Source organism: Hylobates moloch, unplaced genomic scaffold, assembly GCF_009828535.3.
Source record: "Hylobates moloch isolate HMO894 unplaced genomic scaffold, HMol_V3 SCAFFOLD_5, whole genome shotgun sequence".
In the NCBI taxonomy this organism is placed as follows: Eukaryota; Metazoa; Chordata; class Mammalia; order Primates; family Hylobatidae; genus Hylobates; species Hylobates moloch.
Genome location: NW_026652280.1, coordinates 33,661,052 through 33,686,012, shown reverse-complemented (window position 1 = coordinate 33,686,012; position 24,961 = coordinate 33,661,052). Strand labels below are relative to the sequence as shown.

The window sequence follows — 24,961 nt, the reverse complement described above, 5'->3', positions numbered from 1 at the left end:
TGAATATATTAAAATTTTAACTTCTATAAGGCAAAGAGTATCATAAAATTAAAGAAAAAAATGACAAACTGGAAAAATGTATTTATAACACATTCCAGATGCCAAGTTAATAGCGTGAGGAGCTCTTTCAAAGCAATCGGAAAACAAGAAACTCCAACCGAAAGTGTACAAAGGACCACAATCACCAATTCACAAAAGTATATATAAATGGCCAATAAACATATGAAAAGGCATATAACTTAACAAGTACTTAAAGAAGTATAAATTAAAATAATAATGAAATACCACTCCCTTATCAGATTAGCAAAACTTAAAAAGAATGAGAATTCCTAATGTTGGTTATGGTATGAAGAATAACAAACTCAAACACTGCAATGATAGCATAAATAGGTGCAAACTTCCCAGGGAAGGCAGAGTGACTATATCAAGTATGATGTAAAACATCAAATATACAATGTGTATCAAATTCCTTTGACACATCAATCATACCTCTAAGAAATTATCCTGAAGAAAACAGTCCAACAAGTTCACAAAGACATACAAGAGTATTTACCTCAGGTTTATTGTAGCAAAACAATCTACCTAAATACCCATCCATCAAACACTAGCTCAACACCCTGTAATAAATCTGTATCAATGAGCACTACACAGACATGCAATGTCATGATATAGGTCTGTATTTATTAACATGAAATAATGTCTAAAAGATGTGTTTAAATGAAAAAGGAGGTTACAAAATAGCATGAACCCATTTCAAATGCCTATCCATAACTATATATCTCTATATATGTAGAAATGAAATATGTTTACATATACGTATACACAAATAGACACACATATACAAGACAAACTATAATGAAATGTTAGCTATGTAATCAGTATTTCCAGTAGTTAGGATTATAAGAAATTTTTCTTCTTCATACTTTCTATACTGTCTGCATTGCTTAAAATAAGCACACACTAATTTTTTTTTTTTTTGAGATGGAGTTTTGCTCTTGTTGCCCAGGCTGGAGTGCAATAGCACGATCTTGGCTCACCGCCTCCCGGGTTCAAGTGATTCTCCTGCCCCGGTCTCCCGAGTAGCTGGGATTATAGGCATGCACCACCACATCCAGCTAATTTTGTATTTTTAGTAGAGGCAGGGTTTCTCCATGTTGGTCAGGCTGGTCTTGAACTCCCAACTTCAGATGATCTGCCTGCCTCAGCCTCCCAAAGTGCTGGGATTACAAGTGTGAGCCACTGCGCCCAGCCAGCACACATTAATTTTATGACCAGGATAAAAAACTTCCTACAAAAAAATCAATGATAATACCTGTTCTGCATTACTTCCTTATAAGCACCCAATAAGTAAGTACTCATTCAGTTGAATTTGGGTGAGAGTACATGGTTAATTAGTGTTTACATATTTCAAACAAGAGGTTTTCCTTTCTTTTATGAAACATTTCATAAATCTGCATGATTACCCTTGCCCTTGTTAAATATCCATCTATGTCACTGTAAGCCAAATAAATAAATAAACAAACAAATAAATGTTGATCAAGACTAGCAACCTGGACACAGCAGTGGGGAGGTGGGGCTAGCACTGAGTGTTGTCAGAAGCCGTGGGATCCAGTCTCAGCTCCACACTCACCAGCTGAATTCTTTAGGCCAGTCACTTAATCTTCTAGAACCTAGTTTTCTCATCTTTAAGATGAGAATCTCAATCACACAGATTCCTCGTGAGGATTAAACAAATTGGAAAGTATTTTTATAAACAATGAAGAGATTTAGTAATGTTATTGTTAAGAACACCAAGGATATATGACAAATTCTGATGTCTCCCCAGACTTCCAATTATGAATAATTTAATCTCCCTTGTATGAGAAGCAAAATTCTATACCAACAATTCTAATCATATTTTGAGAAGCCTACAACCCCAAGAGGCTTCTGACTTGGGTAAGACTCTGAACCTGTAATATAAGTCTCAAGTCAATGCTGACTATATCTAATGAAGACACCGCAGAGACTCATTATCTGATCAAGGCAAAAGGTACAAATAGCCTTACCTGTCCCAAGATCTCAATGCATGAAGTAAAGAACTGCCTTGTTGGGGGATGACGCTGCGTCTCATCACTGACGTAATCCACAATAGTAAAGAAAAGGCGAATGCCAACTTTCTGAATCCCAGGTGTAGGCTGCAACTTGTAGGCATTCACTAAGGCCCTGTGGGAAAATGTGGGTAAGACTGCAGTCTACAGTAAAAGATTCCATACTCACAAGGCCTTCTTTGATACCCTACGTTTCTCAGGCAATATTCTTAAGAATCCTTAGAGCACCCACGAAAATGTCACTTTAGAACTATTTCATGGAGTAAATATATGTATCTTCCAATTTTACTGACAACTGATTTTCTTTTTTCTTTTTGGGGTGGGGGAGACAGAGTATCACTCTGTCGCCCAGGCTGGAGTGCAATGGTGCGATCTCGGCTCACCACAACCTTCGCCTCCCGGGTTCAAGTGATTCTCCTGCCTCAGCCTCCAGAGTAGCTGGGATTATAGGCACACACTACCATGCCTGGCTAATTTTTGTATTTTTATTTTCTTTTATTTATTTTTTTTATTTTTTTTTTAATTTTTTATTTTTTGACAGAGTCTCACTCTGTCACCCAGGCTGGAGTGCAATGGCGCAATCTCAACTCACTGCAACCTCCACTTCCTGGGTTCGAGCGATTCTAACACCTCAGCCTCCCAAGGAGCTGGGATTACAGGCACCCGCCATAATGCCCGGCTAATTTTTTTGTATTTTTGTAGAGACGGGGTTTCACCATGTTGGCCAGGCTGGTCTTGAACTACTGACCTCAGGTGATCTGCCCACCTCGGCCTCCCAAAGTGCTAGGATTACAGGCATGAGCCACCACACCTGGCCAATTTTTGTATTTTTAGTAGAGATGGGGTTTCACCACGTTGGCCAGGCTTGTGTCAAACTCCTGACCTCAAGTGATCCGCCCGCCTTAGCCTCCCAAAGTGCTGAGATTACAGGCGTGAGCCACAGACTGCATGTGGCCGATTTTCAATACTTAGTAATGATTTCATATTCTCCTAGGGAAAAAAAATCAGCTATAAGGACTAATTAACATTCTCATCCTTATTAAAAATGTTCATATTTTGCATGTAATTCATAATTTGTTATTTAACTTTTTTATTCTTTATATAATTTTTTTAAACACAAAACCCTGATTTCTCTACATTTTGAAATCCAGAACACTGACTAAAGTTGAGATAAAGATTCTGTATAGAATAAGATCCTAGAATAAAGATATCCCTTCCAATTCTCACACCTTTTTGTGTCCCTTTCCCAGTAAAAGAAACATCAACCTCTTGTTTGCCTGGTCTCCTTCTCCTGCCCAGATGCCCCAGCCCAACACACAAACGGACTCAATGCTCCCCTCCATACCCCATCCTACTCTACTGAGGGGATCAGCTGCTGGAACTAGAATGTGGAGTCAGTCACCTTAAAGTAAAGGCAGAGAGTCAACCCCCACCTCCCAAGTCATGTCATGGTGGCTTTGGAAAGAAAGAGGACAGTGAGAGTAAGCCACAATGAAAGCCAAAAGAAAACCATGATGGTCAAATGCAAGTTCACAACCATACTTGAGAGCCCTGATTCCCCTAAATAATTGTGCTATGAACTTTGTTCAGTCATCTGAGTTGACAGTGATAAGTTCCTGGGCAAATGTGACTTTGATATAAACATAAGCGCTAAATCTCTCCACAACTGAATTTCAATGCACTGTATCATCTCACAATTCAGAGGTCAGCAAACTTTTTCTATATAGGGCCAGATAGTTAATATTTTCTGCTTTATATCTCTGTTACAACCACTCAATCCTGTTGTTGCAGCATAAAAGCCATAGAAGTTATAAATAAATGGGGATGGCTGTGTTCCAATAAAACTTTATTTATAAAAATAAGTAGCAGGCCAGATTTGACTCAAAGGCCATAGTTTGCTGATGTCTGTACTAAATTAACCTGTGGGTGCTGCAGGGGTGGTGGTGGTATAGTAGCATGTATGATTATGTATCATGTTATTCATGATAACAAAACAGTATTTCAAATTATAATGCCCACAAAACTTACGTGATCAAGTTTTCTGCATGTACAGCAGCTTCCACAATATTAAGTGATGGTGGTTTAGCAGCTTCTGCTTGCAACTGCTTCACTTCCTTCCGTAAAACATGAAGCTGTTGGCTTATGGCTTCATTCTTATGCATGCCTTCAAACTAACAAAAATTAAAGTTATCAAAAGACATTTCCTCCCATGTTTCTAGAATAGATATTTTATTACAAACACAATAGGCATATGACAAAGAGAATATTATTACAACTAATATTATAATTTAACTTAAAAAACTCTCAGTTGAACTTCAAGGTGATAGAAAAACTTTGTCAAAACACTGTTCAAGAATCTCAGGTTTTCAAGGCTGGGCACAGTGGCTCATGCCTGTAAAGAATCTCAGGTTTTCCATGAAGACTCAAACTTAAATAAAATTATTGTCTTATAAAAATACCAAAATTTGTATCTCTTTATATGACTGCCTTATAAACTGGTAAGATCTTGAATTAATTTATTGATAGTTCAAAGCCTTTGTAGGATACTATTTCACTTATGTTTCAACTCCTGAAATCCTCATCAAAAACAGACCCCATGTCTTCCACCACTGAGGCTTTTCTTGAAGCACAGGAAGCCCCTCTACTGCTGATCATGGTTCCCCAGCCGTAGCCCTTCTGTGTGCTCTCAATCCAACACACAAAACACTCACTCCAAACACTCGGGCTGCAGACACATGTGTGCCCAGCATTAAAAAAAGATGACACAGGTGCTGCTCACAAATGTCGTTTTGAAAGGAAGAAAATATATATAATCATAAAACAAACAACAAAATAAGATAAAATATGGGGAAATGCCCAAACCAACTGCATGCCAAGGAAAGAGCAATTGGCTAATTCCTAAATTCACCAATTTAGGTTCCTAGAAGCCGGTCTTTGATAAAATTTTTATTGGTTTTCAGTAAAGGGGGAAAAATAAGGAGAATTTATTGAGCTTCTTTAAAAAAAATAAATAAATAATTTTTTTTCAACTCAAAAGATTATCCTTTTTTAAGATTAGTCTTTCTTATTTGAGAAGCCATCAACAAACCCTTTCTCTGACTGATAGTGACATACATACCTGGTTTGTTTATGCAATTTTAATCTCATTTTTTGGATGTGGATAGAGGCAGAAGAAAAGAGAAGACATCCTGGGCCCAGATTGCAACACAAACACAGAACTAACATGACAGCTGTGGGGGATGCGGGACAGAGAGACAGGAAGGAGGAGCCTGGCCAGGGTTGCAGGGTGCAGTAAAATCAGACTGGGGAGCTGAGAGAGCCCTCTTGGGGAGGCTTTGAAATGCAGGCCGGGGAGTCTGGACTTACTTACAGGTACAGCTGAAGAGACCAGAACATTTAGAAGGCAAGAGTTCTAAACTCTACATTCTCCTCCTGCTGTCTTCCCCAATCACATGGGTGGGCAGTAAGGTCTACATTTTTCCTTTACATGCACCTGTCCAAACCCAGTCTTCAGCCATCGCTGCAATGATTAAAGGTGTCCTTTATAAATAATGTAAATACTTAATTCACAAACTTATTACCTGAGGCTCTTATGTCACTTATGAGGCCCAGGGTTATTATCATAAATTCTGTATAAAAGTTCCTGAAGGGCGGCCAGGCATGGTGGCTCACGCCTGTAATCGCAGCACTTCGGGAGGCCGAGGCGGGCAGATCACTTGAGGTCAGGAGTTCGAGACACGCCTGGCCAATGTGGTGAAACCCCGTCTCTACTAAAAAAACAAAAATTAGCCGGGTGTGGTGGCAGGCACCTGTAATCCTGGCTACTCAGGAGGCTGAGGCAGGAGAATTGCTTGAACCTAGGAGGCAGAAGTTCCAGTGAGCTGAGATCACGCCACTGCACTCCAACCTGGGCGACAGCATGAGATTCCATCTCAAAAAAAAAAAAAAAAGTTCCTAAAGGGCAATGGTCCTATTTGTTTTACTTACCCAGAACCCCAGCACAGCATAACTCTGACAATACACTGGGCAACTATTTTTTATGACTGTGATAATAATAACTTTCTTGCATAAAACTCACCAATGTTATATCAAAAATCTTTACAAAACTTCTTTAAAAAAAAGCTCTGTGACATCAAAATGCACAAAAGTGAATATTCAAGAACATATAATGTTAATAATAATTAACTTTTACTGTTGGATAAATGAAAGATTAAAAAAGAAATTACTTGCATTTAACTAGATAATAAATCAATACAAGTATTTGAATTAAACTTGAAATCTTTCAAATAACAGACCAATGTTTAATATCCTAAAATGTGATTAGGAGTATCTGCAGTCAGCCTTTTTGTTCAATATATCACCAAATACAGTTAGACTGGGACTACGCGTGTCACAGAATCCCCTGGCTGGACTGGAGAGAAAGGAGCCAAACAGGAAAAGAGAGAATCTGAGATGAGGAAGGAAGACACAGAATGAAGGGAGGTGGAAAAGCAAAGGATCCAGAGACCATTTGACTGGAAAAATGCAGAGACAGGACTAAACCTACTTTGTAATCCAAACTTTACAACTGCTATTCCATGTTGTAGAAACTACTAAAATAAAACCAGCTGGTTTAGGAAAGTTTAGACTCTGTCTCTCACAAAAAAAAATCCCCAAATTATCATTATTTTCTAGTCTACTTATTTTTGTTTATTGTTCCCACTACTGTTGAAAGTTTTCTTTTTTTACTTCAGTGAAGGTGAGAGCAATGGAATGTCTATCAGTTCATAATTACAAGAAGTCGTAGACAATAGAACAAAGTAGCATGGTGGAAGCCCCTCCACTTGAGTCATTTTAAGTGGACACAGAAATCTAAAAGTTTCCTTGTCTAAATTTAAAAGTTGGACAAAGCATGTCCTTCAGCCAATTTTTACAATAATGTGAGGCCCTCAGTGGGTCTTTTCCATCGTTCATTTCTTGGAATTAACAAATTTTTCACATGATAATAAATCAATCCTGGGGTCAGCAAGCATACCCACAATATCAAAGTACATCAAAAGGAACCCAATTATAAATCACCCCATTTCCCCAGGGAACATCAGTGAATTGTTAGAGCCTTCTATTGGGAAGAGAGAACACAGAAAGAAGCACGTCTCACATCCCATAAAATATATTTGCCTTTGTATACCCCAAACAAGATATACATAACTCAAACACTTGCAGATAGCTGGAAATTTCCAGGACATTCTTTCCCAGAAAAATTCTATTAAGGAATAAAATATTTTCATGATATAATTTGAACTCTTTACAAAGGAGTCATTAAAAATTATATTTAAAATCTGAAGTCATTTCCCATAAAGCTAATTTTTAAAAATTGATCTAATCTAGAATGTTAAGATCACAAATTCTCTAATCACTGAAAAAAGAAGGCAATACTATTATATAGACTCAGAGAGAAAATGAAATGGTACCTATATTCATTTACATGAGATTTAACTGTCATGATCAGCTTACTCAGAATCACACTGCAAGTATTCAGAAGCTGCAGCTGAAACAGCTGAAGCAAAACGACCTGGCAATATTGAATGGGAAAAGTAGGGGTCTTGAATTTAGACACATGAAGGCTTGAATCCTGACAGAGCTACGCACTAGCTATGTGACTTTAGCAAGTCTCATAGTGTCTCTGAACATGTTTCTCTGAACTCATCCTCATTCTGTGAAGATTAAGTTGGATAAACTAGGCACAGTGCCTCACATCTGTAATCCCAGCACTTTGGGAGGCCAAGGTGGGCGGTTCAGTTGAGGTCAGGAGGTCAAGACCAGCCTGGCCAACATGGTTAAACTCCATCTCTACTAAAAATACAAAAATTAGCTGGGCATGGTGTTGTGACCCTGTAGTCCCAGCTCCTCAGAGAGAATTACTTGAACCTAGGAGGTGGAGGTCGCAGTGAGCCAAGATCGCACCACTGCACTCCAGCCTGGGCGACAGAGTGAGACTCTTGTCTAAAAAAATAAATAAATAAATAAATACATTAAGTTGGATAATGAAAGCAAAGCACCTAGCATAATACCTGGGATATGAGAGTGCCCCAAGCAAGTGACAAAAAGTACTGTGAACATGGCTGGGAAAGACAGTGCAACCATCCTTACTGCTTTCCAAGACTGAATATATGGGAGATATTTACATTAGAGTAAAAAAGTACGGTAAGCAGTGTATAGTATTTAAGTATGGAAAGTATTACGCTGTTTAAAAGCAAAGGTAAGCACAATCAAAGAATGAACTGTTAATGTTTAATAAGAAAAAGTTCCAATTTCCAAGATGTCTGTCATGGCCAAATAATATCCACAAAATTCCCAAAAGTAGTTAAAATCAGGGAACTTACTGATGAACGGCATAAATCTAGAGCTGTTCATTCCTTCAAACACATCCATTTTGCAGCACTGACTGTATGAGGCACTGATGATATAAACATGAATAAAACAAAGTCCCTGACCTTGTGTAACTCAAAATCTAGTAACAGCCTAGAACTAATCATAACACAAAACAAGTTGTAACAGCCTAATAAGTGGTGTGTTACAAATAAGGATGCTTCCTTTCAGCAGAGGTGTACTAAAAAAATTAAAATAGGCCAGGCATGGTGGCTTACGCCTGTAATCCTAGCACTTTGGGAGGCCGAGATGGGTGGATCACCTGAGGTCAGCAGTTCAAGACCAGCCTGGCCAACATGGTGAAACCTCATCACTACTAAAAATACAAAAATTAGCTGGGCACAGTGGCACCTGCCTGTAATCCCAGCTACTCAGGAGGCTGAGGCAGGAGAATTGCTTGAATGCAGGAGGTGGAGGATGCAGTGAGTGCCACTGCACTCTAGCATGGGTGACAAGAGCAAAACTCTGCCTCAAAATAATAATAACAATATTAAAAACAAATAAAGATGGAAACCTTATTCCCAAAGAGTTCAGTCTGGCAGGACAAAACAGCAAGTGACTGCAACAGCATTTAGGCACAAGCTGCAATGAGGGAAAGAACATCTCAATCCGACTGCAAGAGTCCGCAAAGACCTCAAAAGAGGTTTGGCCTGAACTAAATACTGAAGGCTGAGCAAGAAAGAGGTCAGAAATGGGTGGGAGGAGCACAAAAGCAGCATATGCGAAGAACAAAGGTATTAATGTGTATGTTGTGTTTAGAAAAATGGAGAAAGTCTAAATGGCTGAAAAGTAAAATGTCTGTGAAGTGGGAGAGAGGATAAATGATGCTGCTAGAAAAAGACCAATAACAGATAATGAAAGGCGCTAAGGGTCATATTCCTTTTGATACTGCCAAGTAAATATGGGTTTTTAGCCTGGAAATGTGATCCGATCTGTTTCAAAAGATGAGTAATGAGAGAATGGAAAACAGACTAGGCAGGGAGAGAGATATGGACAGGAAATCTAATTAATGCAATAGGTCAAGGGAGAAGCGAGGTGTGCCTACCATGGAGAAATGGCAACAGAAACACAGAGAAGGGAATGTCAGGGGCTTCAGAAAGCCATTTCAGAAGCAGAACCGATATGGAAGCAACTTTGGAAAATACAGGAATGAAGTAGGATAGGGTAACTGGAAGCAATGATATTGATGCCTAAGTTTCCAGCTGGGGAGACCAGCTATGTGAAATTATAGGAAGAAGAGATTTGGAAGGTAAAGGTGAGACTAATTTGGGAATGTGGAGTTTGAGGTATTTGGGGAACATTCAGGTAGAATGAAGCAGGTGGAAATCTAGATTTGGAACTCAAGAGAGAATTCTGGACTAGAGAAACAGAACAGGATTATCAACATATGAGCAAATGGCTCTTTTGTTCTTTTTGAACTATTCTGAGATCTATTGGAGTTATAAACTCTCCAGAAAAAAAATTTACACACACTTTCAGGAACTTCATCAATTCTCTAAAGACCATTCACAGACCCCAGATTAAGAACTCCAGCACAGACAGTAGGCAAAAGAAGATGATGTCATATGAAGAAGAGAATCAGGATAACTAGCAATCTAAGGGTTTGAGTTGAGGAGGAAGAAACCCTGGAAACTGAGAAGTGCTTAGAGATTCAGAGGGAACAGATGAGACTACATAAAGTTCAATATCACAACAGAAAGCTGTTAAAAGGAATCAAAACTACTGAACATAGCCATGAGGTGGTCACTGGACACATCTATATAGAGGGCTACAGTTTTATGTATAAAAATAACAACCTACCTTTTGCAGGACATACTCTCTCCCAATGACAGTTTCATGATGAGTCATAAACACTGAGAACTCACCCTCTCTATCCTCCATTAACACCTCTTTTTCCAAAACAAAAGTCATCCATAACCAATATTATCCATTTGGGTAATGGATGGCTTCATATTTAAGTACAATCTTTGGCCAAAAATCAGAGCAAAACGAACAACTTGCACAGATAATGTCCCAACTTCATAGCAGGTAGAGTTTCAGCTTTCCTCTATCTTGCCCTTCACCATTAATGTGTAACAAAACATATTTTTATCTTCAAGTCCTAGAAGTATCAACCGGCAAATACTGCCTGGGACAGCCTTAACTAGCAATGACAGTACTACATAACTTTCAAGATTATTTAAGTCTCAGCCTATAAAAGTTGTTCACTGTCCATGTTTTTAATTGCCCTGGCAAATCTGCGTATCAGGCAAAACACTGGCTGCAGTCGATACTATTATTGATACTGAACTTCTGGGAGCCATCAGTGGGGGATCTCAAGCTTGTGGAACTTCCCAAGTGGGACTAAAAGTCAGGGCACTAAGCAAACGACTGAGGCCAGCAGAAAAGTAAAACCTGCTCTAAGAAAAGTTAAATATTTCTAATGAGGTTAGGGCCACAAAATACAGCCATTTTTTCCATTTCTTTAAGCTTCTGCAACATCTCCTTTTTTCCCTCTGTCCTTCATTACTTTTCCCCCTTCTTTCTTCAAGCCATATTAGCAGTTACCAATTTTTCTTTTTTTTCTTGAGACAGGGTCTCACTCTGTTGCCCAGGCTGGAGTGTGGTGGCACAATCACAGCTCACTGCAGCCTTGACCTCCTGCGGTTAAGTGATCCTCCTGCCTCAGCCACCCAAGTAGCTTGGACCACAGGCGTGTGCCACCATGCCCGGCTAATTTTTGTATAATATTTTTTGTAAAGACAGAGTTTCTCCATGTTGCCCAGGCTGCTGAACTCCTGAGCTCAAGCAATCTGTCCACCTCGACCTCCCAAAGTGCTAGGATTACAGGAGTGACCCACCATGCTCAGCCCAACTTTTAAGAAAAGAAAGCACAAGAACTTTGGTATGTTTGTAAAAACATCTAAGCCATGTTCACATCAGTCCTTATCATAAATCATCTTTTCTCGGACCTCCCTCCAATCAAAATTATCTACAAGACATTTTAGAAAAGGTGTTTCTTTTTATTTCAGAATTAACAAAGCAAAAGATTATGTTTAAAATCTCAATTCAAGGGTTCAGACAAATAATATAATACTATGATCCCTTTTTCTGTAAAGGAAAAGAGACAAGTCACAGGTAGGCTTAGAGCTTCAGCTCCCTGGCCTGCCTGGTGGTATTTTCCACTGCGAGGCCCAGAGAGTTAACAGGAGGTCAGGGCAAGAGACCTGTTCTTTAGCTGAGGCAGTAAATATTTACAGTTCTTCACAGAGCAAGCCATCAGCCAGAACTGGAAAAACATTTCTTTACAGTTATCTCACTTGTCACTTATAAAAATGCATTTTAGAATTCCCTTCTCTATATAAAATTAACAGTCTGGCAAAGATATGTAGTTTTAAAATATGGAAAAACACAAATTGGTGAAGACATCCCTTTTTTATTAAAACCGGATACATTTTCAGTTTTTTCCTCACTAACTCGAACTCCACCCAAAATTGGCAAACTTTTCTCCCAGTTTTATTACTTCAGCAAGTGATCTTTTCTTAAGTATTTCTACCTTGGTCTTACTACGACAGCATTAGTAACTGGGAAAAAAATACACCAAAAGAAAACTAACTGTATACACCAAAAGAAAACCAACTGTTTATACAGTTATACAGTTGTTTATAGCACCTGGCCAAAGATAACTCAATGTTTAAGAGTCACACATATTTACAATAACATACAGGAAAATAAGTTAGACTCATCCTAACTTTTAGGTCAAATTTCTGAACTGTAGACAAATACAACTATGTTGAAAAATCAGAGATACATTTTGAAAGTAATGAAAAATACAATACATATGAAAGATTATTTCAGAGAAGACATTTTGTAGAAAAGAGTCACCCAAGGAAATTGATGGAGACATTGGAATAGTTACAATGAAAATTAGCAAAAAAAAAGAAGGGAAATTTCTGAAAGACAAACAAGAGGGAGTAAAATAAATTTTCTCCAATTTCCAAAAGCTAACAAAAAAGAATCATTTGTGTGTAGACAGATTTAGACAATAGGCAGTGCTCATCTCCAAGCATTTCTCTTTCAGCTTAAGGAATACTGACTTCACTCGAAGGAGGAATACAATGCAGTGATTAATGAACACAGGCTGGCTGAGTGCGGTGGCTCAGGCCTGCAATACCAGCACTTTGGGAGTCTGAGACAGGCAGATTGCTTGAGCCCACTAGTTTGAGAGCAGCCTGGGCAACATGGCAAAACCCCATCTCTACTTTAAAAAGAGTACTGGCTCTGGAGCCAGACAGCCTGGGCCTTTCTGGCTCTGCCACTTACGGGCTGTGGCACTTCAGGTGTGCAACTTAATTAACTTCTCTGTGACTCTACTTCCTTACCTGAAAAATGAAGATAATATGATAATGGCCACCTCGCAGAGTTGTTGTGAGGATAAAATAATTTATTTAAAGTGTTTAGACAGGGCCTGGCATAAAGTAAATGCTATGGCATGCTAGCTTCAGCAAAGCTTCCATTGTGAAGTGCATACCATATCGCAGATCCAAATTCTGTCTATATTCCAGTGCAAGAAGGTAACTCTGAGAGGCAGTTCAAGTTTCAGTCACGTTGTTGCATGTCTCTCCTCTGCCTGTCAGCAAGTTCCACCCGACTAATCTGCTTCCCATATATCCTTCCCACGTTCATCTTCAGGGGCTCCCTGCCATGTGCAGCAGACAGCCAGAGCTCCCAATGATGGTGCACACCAACCCTTCCAATGTGAATTCCCACCACCACCCCCAAAACACTTGGAACAGGCTGACCTAGCCACTGACCCCTAAATGACATCATGGCCACTCCATTTCCAAATTCCTTCCAACTGTATCATCACCAAAGTCTTTTAAGAATCAATTGAGGCCGGACGCGGTGGCTCACGCCTGTAATCCCAGCACTTTGGGAGGCCGAGGCGGGTGGATCACCAGGTCAGGAGTTCAAGACCAGCCTAACCAACATGGTGAAATCCCATCTCTACTAAAAATACAGAAATTAGCCGGGCGTGGTGGCAGGTGCCTGTAATCCCAGCTACTCGGGAGGCTGGGGCAGGAGAATCTCCTGAATCCGGGAGGCGGAGGTTGCAGTGAGCTGAGATCGCGCCACTGCACTCCAGCCTGGGGACTCCGTTTCAAAAAACAAACAAACAAAAAAAGGAATCGGTTGAAGCCCTCTCTCTAGGAATCTTCTCAATGACTCTGATTTTTTTTTTAATTCCTATTTGAATATCTGTCTTATAGGACTCATCTGGTACCTACAAAAATGTGTGATTAGCTCTATGAGTGTTTTCATGCCCTGCAAAACTAGTAAATGTTTGGGACACAGACAGCGTGCTATATATGTCTTTCAATCTTTCTCAGTGATATGCCAACATTATGGACTCAATTAAAATTCTCTCAGTTCTGAAGAAATTTAAACACTTACCTGAACCGTGACAACTGCGGCTCCTTGGCATTTCTTACCGCTGCTGCCTCTGCACTCCAAATGTAGTGTGGTCTGTTCTTCACGATTCACATACTGCTTTGGCATTGTGTCCAACAGCTCACCATCCAGAGCAACCTGCTGAGATTCCCGAAGAGCTGCGGTTCTGAAAAACATCATCAGGAGGTAAAAAAAAGTCTTAGGAAAGGTCATATGATAAGTGATAAAGGCTTCCAGTTACCCACAGCCAGCATTATAGTGCAGCAAAATACGCATATACCATAGTAACAGAGAACCAAAGGTTGCGAGCCAAGACTTACCCAAATCATCCCCCTGGCGGAGAGGTTAAAGAGAAAGCTAAGAAATGACAGAAAAGCCTATAGAGAAGTGAGACAACTTTATAGCCACAAACAAAGCTCCATTTAGAATCCATGTTATACCAACAGACCCTATAAGAACGAATGAGAATTCTATCCTAACTTCATCATCCTCAAGGGGTGCCTTAATTGTAAGTACCAATGACTTCTTAGGTATTAGCAACTCAAAATGAAATGTCAAAGACCAAGAAAGCTAATGGCATACATGGGGTGTCAAAATTGTTCTAACTGTATGTATCATTACATTAATGGGCAGGTGCTTATATGTGCACTCAACACACACACAACAAATGCCTGGACCAAAAACAGCCAAGGAAAAAAATACCAATAAGAAATTGATTCACGGCCTGGCGCAATGGCTCATGCCTGTAATCCCAGCACTTTGGGAGGCCGAGGTGGGTGGATCATGAGGTCAGGAGATTGAGACCATCCTGGCTAACACAGTGAAACCCCGTCTCTACTAAAAATACAAAAAATTAGCTGGGCGTGGTGGCAGGCGCCGATAGTCCCAGCTACTTGGGAGGCTGAGGGAGGAGGATGGCATGAACCTGGGAGGCGGAGCTTGCAATGAGCCGAGATCGTCCCACTGCACCACTCCAGCCTGGGCAACAGAGCGAGACTCTGTCTCAAAAAAAAAAAAAAAAAGAAATTGATTCACATAGGATTTGTAAAAGTAAGGCTCGCTTACTGTTAATGAAACAGCCTTACTCCACATATGCTCCTTCTCACAAGATTTCAAGTTAGATCAAAACCTTAAACTGTTTGATCATTTTGTATCCACCATGTGAACTCAAAACAATGACTTTCCCACACTTTAATCAATGTTTACGTCAATTTCTTAAAGAATATGGAGAGGTAGAGAGTACAGCAATGAGAAAAGAAAGGAACTCTTACTTCACACCTTTCCAACATCATCTTTCCAATATCAGAAGATCTCTTCATGAGAAACATAAGAAAATCTTAGCTGGCACTGCTGACACTCAGAAATGCCACCACAGGAAACGTGAAATTGATAGTTGGTGAGAGTACCACATAATTTCGATGTGAAATTATAAGACTTGTCACAACTTGGTTAACCAAGTGAACTGTCTGGGCCAGGTTGGTCAAACGATCCTCATGGTAAAAATGCTGACAAGGAAGCCACTCCAGGTAGCAATTCATCCAGCCTGTCAAAGCCACCAGCATGGGAACATGATCCTTGAGGCTGCATGGTCTTACCTGGCCTGCTGTTGCAACAGATTCAGGTCTGTGCACACCAGCTGTGTGGCGTCCTTCTGACTCAATAGCACAGCAGAGGAAATAACTGGCACAGGAGGCTTCGTCGGGTGCAGAACAAGGGGAGGCTGGGGAGCCTCATGCTTCCGCAAGTTACTTAAAACCCTTTCTTTAGCTGAAAGAAAATTAAGTCATATATACTGAGCAATCAGGTGAATTAGCAGGAGAACAGAAGCATGTGGTACAATTCAGTAGAATTCCTATCCTCAAAAAATTTATAGTCATAATTATGATAGTTAAAGAGTTAAAGCTCATGACCTTAAATTATTACCCTAGACAGGACTTGCATGACATGCTAACAAGTTTGGACTTGATATTAGTGTAAAGCTACTATCTAGTGCATTACACTAGTATCATGTGGATCTAGTGAACAGCTCTATGCAAGCTTGAATCAGATGGTAGCTATCACCTGAATAATGGTTTAGGTGAATGGAGTAGGTCTGGAGGCAGGTCACCCACTCAAGGTTTTAATGCCATCATCCAGAATTCAGAGGAATAGAAGAAAAAAGAATAAGCATTATGGAATATAGCTGAGTCAAAAATCTGAAATCAGGCAAAGGTTTGAACAGGAGGACTGGATGCAGTAAGAGATAAAATGAATGAAAACATATGCATAAACTCCTTCAGCACTTCTATTTATGCAGTCATATAGTCCATCAGTCATTTACTTATTCATTCACTCAACAAATGATTTATGGAGTCCAAATAAGCAATCCAGTGCCCCACACACACACACAAAAAGGTGAATCTCTACCAAGCAACTTTGCCCAAGATTACATATGATCTTATACTGTTTAATCAAATTCAAATGTTTGATACTTCTAGACAGTACAGAGCTGAATACACAGTAGATATCCAACAGATTCCTATCTTCCCTCCCTCTCCCTTCACCACACTATACACATACCACACAGCAGGTGGGGACTGAATAACATGAAGAAAAATGCTGCTACCTACCCAATTCTTTTCAATAGCAAGAAACAGAGGAAGGCAGTAGTCAAGGGAATTTCAAGTCAATAAGTCAAATCAACAAGTACTTAAGGGACTACAATGAATTTCCGATTACATTCCAGATGTAACATTCTATTTTCTATTCTTGTTGAGAAAAATTAAAGAAAAATTAATAGCCATGACTTTACTTGGCATAAGGAGACTTGTACTGTTTGTACCCCAAACAGACGGAATCCAACATTTCAAATAGGTCAAGTACAGCACTATCCCTTATAGTTAGTGTTTTTCCACTAGAACTAACCACTCTTTGCACAGATGTAACCAAGTTAGGTATTCATCACTGGATAAGACTTGTGGCTATTTATGATAAAGTTCCTTTCAAGCAACATAAGAGGCCACGATGCTAAAGGAAAACTGGGGGCTCTTTCAAACCCAATATAAGTTACCATAAAAGAAAAACCAGGGATATTTTAAAAACAAACAAAAAATCTAAATTCATATTTAATAGTAATCACCACTCTAGACCACAACTGCCAAAAATATTGAAGCCAATAAAACAAATTTAGTTTAAGAAAAAGAAATTGTTATCACAAGGGTGCTAGTGAAATTTTTCCTACAACCAATCACAACCACAAATCCAATCATGTGATATAATCATCAACTAACCTCTTATATCTGAGAAAAACCTGAAACTCACTATTTAGAAGTATAGGCCCTAATTTTGCTTAGAAGTACAAGGTATCGCTGGACACAAGAGGTAGAATAATGAGTGGTGAACAGCAGGTCTCTGGAGTCAGATGGCTCTGCCCAATAACCAGCTTGCGGGCAGGTCACCTAACAGCTTACAAATCGGGTTTCTTATCTGCTCAATAGGGATACCCTAACAACATAGGGTTTTTGTGAGGACTGAGTTAATGCATATAAAGCACTGAGACAGTGCTTGGAACAAACTAAGGGCTTCATAAATTACTAGCTTAACTCCAGCAAAAACAATTCGTATTTTAAGGCAGTGTTAAAGCAACATAGAAACACTACAAATGGAAGGGCATGAACAAAAATCATTTAATAGTTCCCAGATCTATTCACATATTTCTTCTTCTTATTTAACAAACTTTCAGGAATAGAAAAATGAGACTCTACGTTGTTGGCTTGAGGGCAATTTTCATCCCTTTATATACCTTTCTATATCATTTAATATTTAAAATTAATATATATAACTTTTTTATAATCACACAAAAAATATTGTTTCAAGAAAAAATGCAGGGAGAGGAAATGTTGGAGGGAAAAATTTTAGAGCCTTAGAAGAGACCAGCCAGCACCATTTTACAGATGAATGGCATGAAGTCCAGAGAAGTTCTTGTTTCTCTCTCTTCATATGACTAACACATTTTGGTTAGTGGCAAGCTGGAATAAGAAGGTATTCTGCATTTCTCTGAATCACCTCAGTGTCTTATTACACTATATATTGTAAAAAATATTTTGGTCAACAATTGAATTTACAATGATATGTCCTATATTTTTGAAATATAGTCAGTAATTAAAATTAATAGGTTACCCCAAATATCAGCAACTTGATAGGTTAAATGGGCTTTTGTGACCTGATAGAAAACTAACTGGTAACTTATACCAGTTTCTCTAGAAAAATGTACTGAGAGAAACAAGTAACTTAGAAACTTCAGGAATCTGATTCATTTGTATGGTAAGGGTTCTAGGTACAAAGTAATAGAGTTTATAAAAGAAAAAGACAGACTTACGATTTTCAAAACTGCAAAGTAATTACATTTACAGTTGCACTTTATACCATTGTGTAAGTAAACTGAAATCTCTTTTTAAAGCGTCAGAGGAAAAATGAACACTGGGGGAATAAAGTATGTCAGCCTCAACCCTCAATGGCTCTGATTCAATCATTCATTCACTCATTCAAATGCGCAGGTGATCCCAGGACCCACCCAGCAAAGGATCAGTGAAGTCCAGCTGCACGGACAAACTGCAGGGTGTGGAATGGGACTCAAGCTTGGCCTGTGTCCACAGACCAACAGTCTCCTGAAACTCATGATAGATGCGCTCCATGTTCAAATACTCCATCCACAGATCCTGAAACAGAATGACAGTATTTTAACTCTGACAGACAAGTCATAGATTCACATATAAAACTATGTATTTAACTATAAAGTGAACCAGTAAGTTTCAACATGAAGTGGTCTACTGCAAGTCCTCCAGCATTAGGATAAATTGCCATTAAAATGACCACTCTAACAATCCCTGCAGTAGCTGTAAAACTTTTTTGATTGTGTATCATGATTAGAAAAAATCGTAACAGCCCTATATGTATATTTGTAAATTATATACATACACTATAAAGCTAATACATTATGTATACTATAAGACATAGGTAAAAAATAGCAAATGTTAAAGAGGTAAAAAATAAAATGTTAAAAAATAATCAAATCTTATTAGATCAAGACACTAAATCCAACTATCAATTTACAGTAAATACAGGGGACAGAAAAACATGTTAAACTACACCATGAAGATATAGTTAGCAAAATCCATACTGTGGGGAACCTCTATGGACAAACTACTCAGTTTCTTCAACAAATAAATTGCAAGGAAAAGTAAAGGGATAAGGGGAGGACCTGTAGATTAAACAGACTTATAAGACATATCAACCAATCGCAACATGTGGATCCTGATTCAAACTATCAAAATAAATAAAAACAAAACTTTTATGACATTTATGAGGAAAATGGAAACTTGATCACTGACTAAATATTTGATATAAAAAATTATTTCTAATATGTTTAGGTATGCTATTGGGTTATGTCATTTTTTTATCCCTATCTTTTAAAATCTTCATGTATCAAGTGCTCTCTGGGATTACCTCCAAGATAAAATGGAAAAGGAAGTAGATGGGCTATAGATGAAACTAGACACATGGCATATGTGGGGAGGGGGAGAAGAGCATGCCCATTATACTGGTCTCCCTATTTTCCCATACAATGGAATTTTTTCATAATAACAGGTGTCATATAAGTAAATAAATAAGATGAGAAAACAATAAATATAGCAGCTCTAGTATCCTCTCCCTACACTCCCATGGGCTGTCTTGCATATTCTGAATCACATATATTTCACTTTGCTGATCACTACACTTTAGAATGGGGGACTGCCTTTAACAACAACAACAACAAGTCAAATTATCAATGAACTTCAAATAGTAATAGCAAGTGAGCAAACAGGGACTATAGGTTTGTGGACCGTGATTTTTTTTTTTGTATTTTAAGTGTTCTAAAGGCCCAAGGATCCCTCTAAACCAAAAAATGTCCTTGGCTTCTCAATAAGCACACTGCTGTGAAGTCCCAAATCATTATTTCCAAACTAACCCCACAGCCCAAGGCATTCCAGACTCAGAGGAGGAGCTCCAATGTAATCCTGATCACAATCCTGAATTCTACATGCAGCTGAGTGTTCAGTGTGCGGGCTAGATCCTCCTATTGCGTACACCCTCCTTTAAATAGGGTCACTCTGTCACTTTCTCTGCCTCTATGCCAAGTAACTGTTAACAGAGGCTAATGATTAGAGCAACTACTAGGAATTAACAACAGGTAAGCAGAGACATCTTAGAAACCATAAAAATACAAAACAACCCTGAGCTTGAATTATGGATCAAGAAATTATACATCAAGCACCAAGCAAAGGCTGACTTAAAAAGAAACAGAGAGAGAAAGAAAGCAATTAATTCTGTTGATGCTGAGGAACCAGGATAAATCTCAGAGAACCAAGAAAGCTATGGCTAATTTTTAAAAACACTGGCCAAGTACCTACCATGTACAAAGCCTTGGATATGGATGAGGGGTGTCCAGTATAAAAAGATGAGGATGGAACTGCACTCAAAGGATGTCAGGACACCACGGTCTCCTGTGTATTTTTCTTGTTTCTCTGGTTCTATATTCTCAGTCTTATTCCTCTGTGCCTTAAATGCTGATATTTCTCAGCGTTCCATCTTCAGTCCTCTTCTTAATCTACATATTCTCTTACCATTAAATCCACATATCTGACTTTGCCTCACTCCTGAATTCTAGATCTGTATCTCCCCTTCTGACCAACTCCTTGATAGAGAGCACTCGTTGAAGCCCCTCAGGCACCCCCTCTTCCAGGGTTTATCTCTGGGGGCCAAAGTTAGAAATTTGGAAGTCTTTGGGTATCTGATTCTTCCTTGATATATTTTTAATTCATCCATTTGTTTAATAACTGCTGCTATTTCAGTAGTTCTCCAAAAAAAGACTTCAAAATACAAGCCAAATTCTTTAGAAAAGTATACATGGCCCTTAGGGATTTCACTCCTACTCACCTCTCTGGTTTCATCTGCCCCGCCTCAGGTGCTGTGCCCTACCCTGCACCTTTCTGAACATGCCCTACTCTCTCTCACCTGCTATGTCTCTGCACACATTGGTCTTTCTGCCCATCAACATCCTCTCTGCCACTCCCTAACACTATGCCTTTCCTTTCCATCTGCCCAACTCCCATTTGTCCTTCAGGGCTCAGCTCAAAGGTCACCACTCCAGGCCCAATCCAAATCAGGGGCTATTCCTCAAGTTCCCATAGTACCCTGTGCATTCCACTCTCATCATTTCTTTTTTTTTTTTTTAAGACGGAGTCTCTCTCTGTTGCCCAGGCTGGAGTGCAGTGGTGCGATCTCAGCTCACTGCAACCTCTACCTCCCAGGTTCAAGCAATTCTCCTGCCTCAGCCTCCTGAGTCGATGGGATTACAGGTGCCCACCACAATGCCTGGCTAATTTTTTGTATTTTTTAGTAGAGATGGGGTTTTGCCATGTTGGCCAGGCTGGTCTTGAACTCCTGACCTCAGGTGATCTACCTGCCTCAGCCTCGCAAAGTGTTGGGATTACAGGCATAAGCCAGGCACCTGGCCCATAATCTTGATCACAAAATGTAATAACTGTTTGTTAGTCTCCTGTTTGCCAATAAGCTCTTTGGAGGCAGGGAATGTATCAGATTTCTTTTTATATCTTTGGTATCTGGCACTTAGAAGACACTCAATAAATACTTACAGAAGGCAGGAAAGCAAGAAGAAAGAAGGCAAGGAATGAAGGAAAAAAAGAAAAGAAAAAGACACCTACTGGAGATAAAATATACACATAATGTGAAAGTAGGAGGGTTTAAGGATCCAAATGAAAGTGTTTCAACTCTTAGAGGTTCCTAAATCCCATCCTGGTGCTGGGGTCAATACTCATAAGACTGCAACCCTAGAAAAAAAAGAACTAGAATAGAACAGAATTGTCTTCCCCAACCCTTTTTCCCTGTCCCCAAGATGGCTAGAGAAGCTTAGAGAAAACTGAGATTACAAATTTTGGCCTGAAAAAGGGTCACAGACATCTTCAAGTGCCTGGGAGAGAACAGCTTAGGACATACGAAGACTGAAATCAAGTGGTTCCAGAAGAGCAACCAGAACTGTGACAATGACAAGTAAGCACTTCCAAAGCCAAACAAAGGTGAGCTCCTGATCTCCTCCATGAAACCAACCTCCTACATCACGTATGGATCCCTACAAATGCTTACAAATTCTTACACTGCATGTAAGAATGGTAGTAGAGATAATTGCTTAAAGGTGTTCAGCTACTAACAACTTCCAATTAAAAAAATACACAGTCAGAGGAAGGTTATGAGGTCGTAAAAAGCCCTAGAACAAGCTTCAAGCCTTCAGGTAGAAGGCACGGTGAGGCTGGAGATTCAAAAGGGAGTATTCCCTCCATATGATCACTTAGATACTGACAAAACTCATAGAAACAATGACCATCTGAGTGACTACCCATTTTCTTATCAATAAATTGTTTTATTATGAATATGACCAGTTCAAATTACATTCAGATATGCTAAAAAAAAAAAAAAAAAAGAGGGCTATAGTTTCACCTGCTGATTCTGCATCACTTTTGCTAGCCTGTGAATATCATAATGCTTTGGTAGAGAAGGGATATAAGTATCTCCTTTTTGAAAATTCTCATCTTCTAGCCATAATATATATACATTGAAGAGCCTAAAAGATAAAAACATAATTATATGAAACATAAAAAGATGAGCATGCAAATAAAGTTTCTTACATCTTTCTAGGAACACTGGCACCCCTACGTAAGAGTAAAGAAAGCCCATAATACAGAAAATGTGGCCAACAACCACCACGGCTCCCACGGAACTCCTGGTCCAGCAGGGGAGGCATGTCACAGATCATTCAAATATGATGTAATAATTGCTAAAACAAAAGGTATGAAGAAGGGGCTCTGACAACCATTCTTAAAGTAGATTTAAATACAGTACACAGAAAAAAATAACTGGAAAAGGTGATTTTTACCACAGATCTGAATCTGAATCTGGAGCTTTTCTTTCCTGGGCAATTCAGTCAGTTATTTTTGCTTAGAAAAGCAAAAATAACATTCAAATAAAAACATTTTCAGAGAAAATATTAAGAGCTATTTTAAACTTATGCATTGTAGGAATTTTCCAGCTTTAGGCTCAAGAACCATCTCCCACCTCAAAGAATCACAAATAAATATCACAGCATGTGCGTACTCCCCTCTCATCAAGAAGGAATAAAATAAAATCAGACTTAAAAAAATAAAAGTTCTGGCCGGGCACAGTGGCTCATGCCTGTAATTCCAGTACTTTGGAAGGCCAAGGCAGGCGATCACGAGGTCAGGAGTTCGAGATAAGCCTGACCAACATGGTGAAATCTTGTCTCTACTAAAAATACAAAAATGAGCCAGGCGTGGTGTTGCACACCTGTAATGTCAGCTACTCAGGAGGCTGAGGCAGGAGAATCACTTGAACCCAGGAGGCAGAGGTTGCAGTGAGCCGAGATTGCACCACTGCACTTCAGCCTGGGTGACAGAGCAAGACCCTGCCTCAAAAAAAAAAAAAAAATTCCAATTTTCCAGTAAAAACCTTTTTAAAAATATGATACTTCCTTCATTTTTATTTTGTTTTGTTTTACCAGTAGCGCTAGAAAAATAGTCGGCAAATACACAAATTACTGGGTAAGGGACTGGGAGGTGGCCTGGCCTGACTTTACTCAATAAAGTGGAAAATTACCTCCTTTACCTCTGCAACAGCCAGTGCAGGAAGAGACACAAGGACAGGGCTTTGGGGTTCTTACAGGGAAGAGGTTGCTAGGTAGTTCTCTCCTCCAGCTTCTGGGCTCAGTGAAATAGATGGCCACTTTATGAACACATACCAGGAAGGGGGATATAACAGAGACAGAAGGGAATATCAAAGACTTTCTTGGCTTATCTAAAATATTCATAGAGAAAGCCTTCCACTGGTTAAGCCTGGTTAAAAATAAGTTCTCCTTCAACAAGCAACATAAGGGAAGAAATCATTCTGGAGGCTGACAGCCGTAAAAGGTTGAGGGCAAGTAAACCTAAGGCCTCAGTGCTAGATGAAATGGGGGCCTCACCAAGCTATTGTATATTCAGGATTAATTCTTAACAGCCATTTTTATTAAGTCTTATTTGTAAGACTAGTATTTAGTTTATCTCAAACTTATAAATGAAAGGTGAAGGAACAGTGTGAAAGGAATCCAAACCTACTTCAGAGTTCTTAACCTTTAAGAGGAGGCAAATATTGTACCCTGATTTTATAGGGCACATATTTTTGGGAGATTACTAGACCCCTCATCTCAGGTGGATCCCTGAATCCCATGGAGGATCTATGAACCACACTTAAAGAGCCGTGCCTTGGTCATTTGTTTCTTTTGAAGAGCTATTCTAAGCTACGTGTGGTGGCACATACCTGTAGTCTCAACTGCTCAGGAGGATCACGTGGGCCCAGGAGTTCGGGGCTAAGGTGCACTATGATCATCTCACTATAATTGTGCCTATGAATAGCCACTGCATTCCAGCCTGGGCAACATAGTGAGACACACCTTCTTAAAGAACTATTCTAGCAAGGTTTTTTTGTAACGGAGTCTCACTCTGTTGCCCAGGCTAGAGTGCAGTAGCATGATTATGGCTCATTGCAGCCTCGACCTCCTGGGCTTAAGGGGTCCTCCCACCTCAGCCTCCCAAGTAGCTGGGACCACAGGTGCATGCCACCAGGCTTGGCTAATTTTTTTTTATTTTTTGTAGAGATAGGGTCTCACTATGTTGCCCAGGCTGTCTAGCAGGCTTTAATAGTTGTTTACCTGCTATGATAAAATTTGGCTTATTTCTATTTTTACATAAAGAAGTAGAAGAGGATTTATCACTCAGACTACAGGCACTTGACACAAGTACATCCAAACTGTTGATTCAGTTCTCTTGAGGAATATAAAAGAGAAACATTTCAAGATGCAAATTTATATCAAAGCCACCTTCCATATTCAATCTAACCGTGTTAAGAGAATAACATCTAGCAGTTTGTAACACAGTTAACTGCTCCAGCAT

The 24,961-nt window shown here is 39.3% G+C and overlaps 1 protein-coding gene across 1 annotated transcript in view; it reads right to left on the bottom strand.

Moving 5' to 3' along the window:
- Window positions 1-24,961, bottom strand: part of EPG5 (ectopic P-granules 5 autophagy tethering factor) — a 120,906-nt gene that overhangs the window by 35,040 nt on the left and 60,905 nt on the right. Inside the window, exons 23-28 of the mRNA XM_058439686.1 lie at window positions 22,458-22,581; window positions 18,478-18,622; window positions 15,521-15,692; window positions 13,929-14,091; window positions 4,116-4,258; window positions 2,046-2,202 (exon numbers count right to left, since the gene is read on the bottom strand). Coding sequence (XP_058295669.1) covers window positions 2,046-2,202; window positions 4,116-4,258; window positions 13,929-14,091; window positions 15,521-15,692; window positions 18,478-18,622; window positions 22,458-22,581 — 904 coding nt within the window. The remainder of the gene's footprint in view (window positions 1-2,045; window positions 2,203-4,115; window positions 4,259-13,928; window positions 14,092-15,520; window positions 15,693-18,477; window positions 18,623-22,457; window positions 22,582-24,961) is intronic.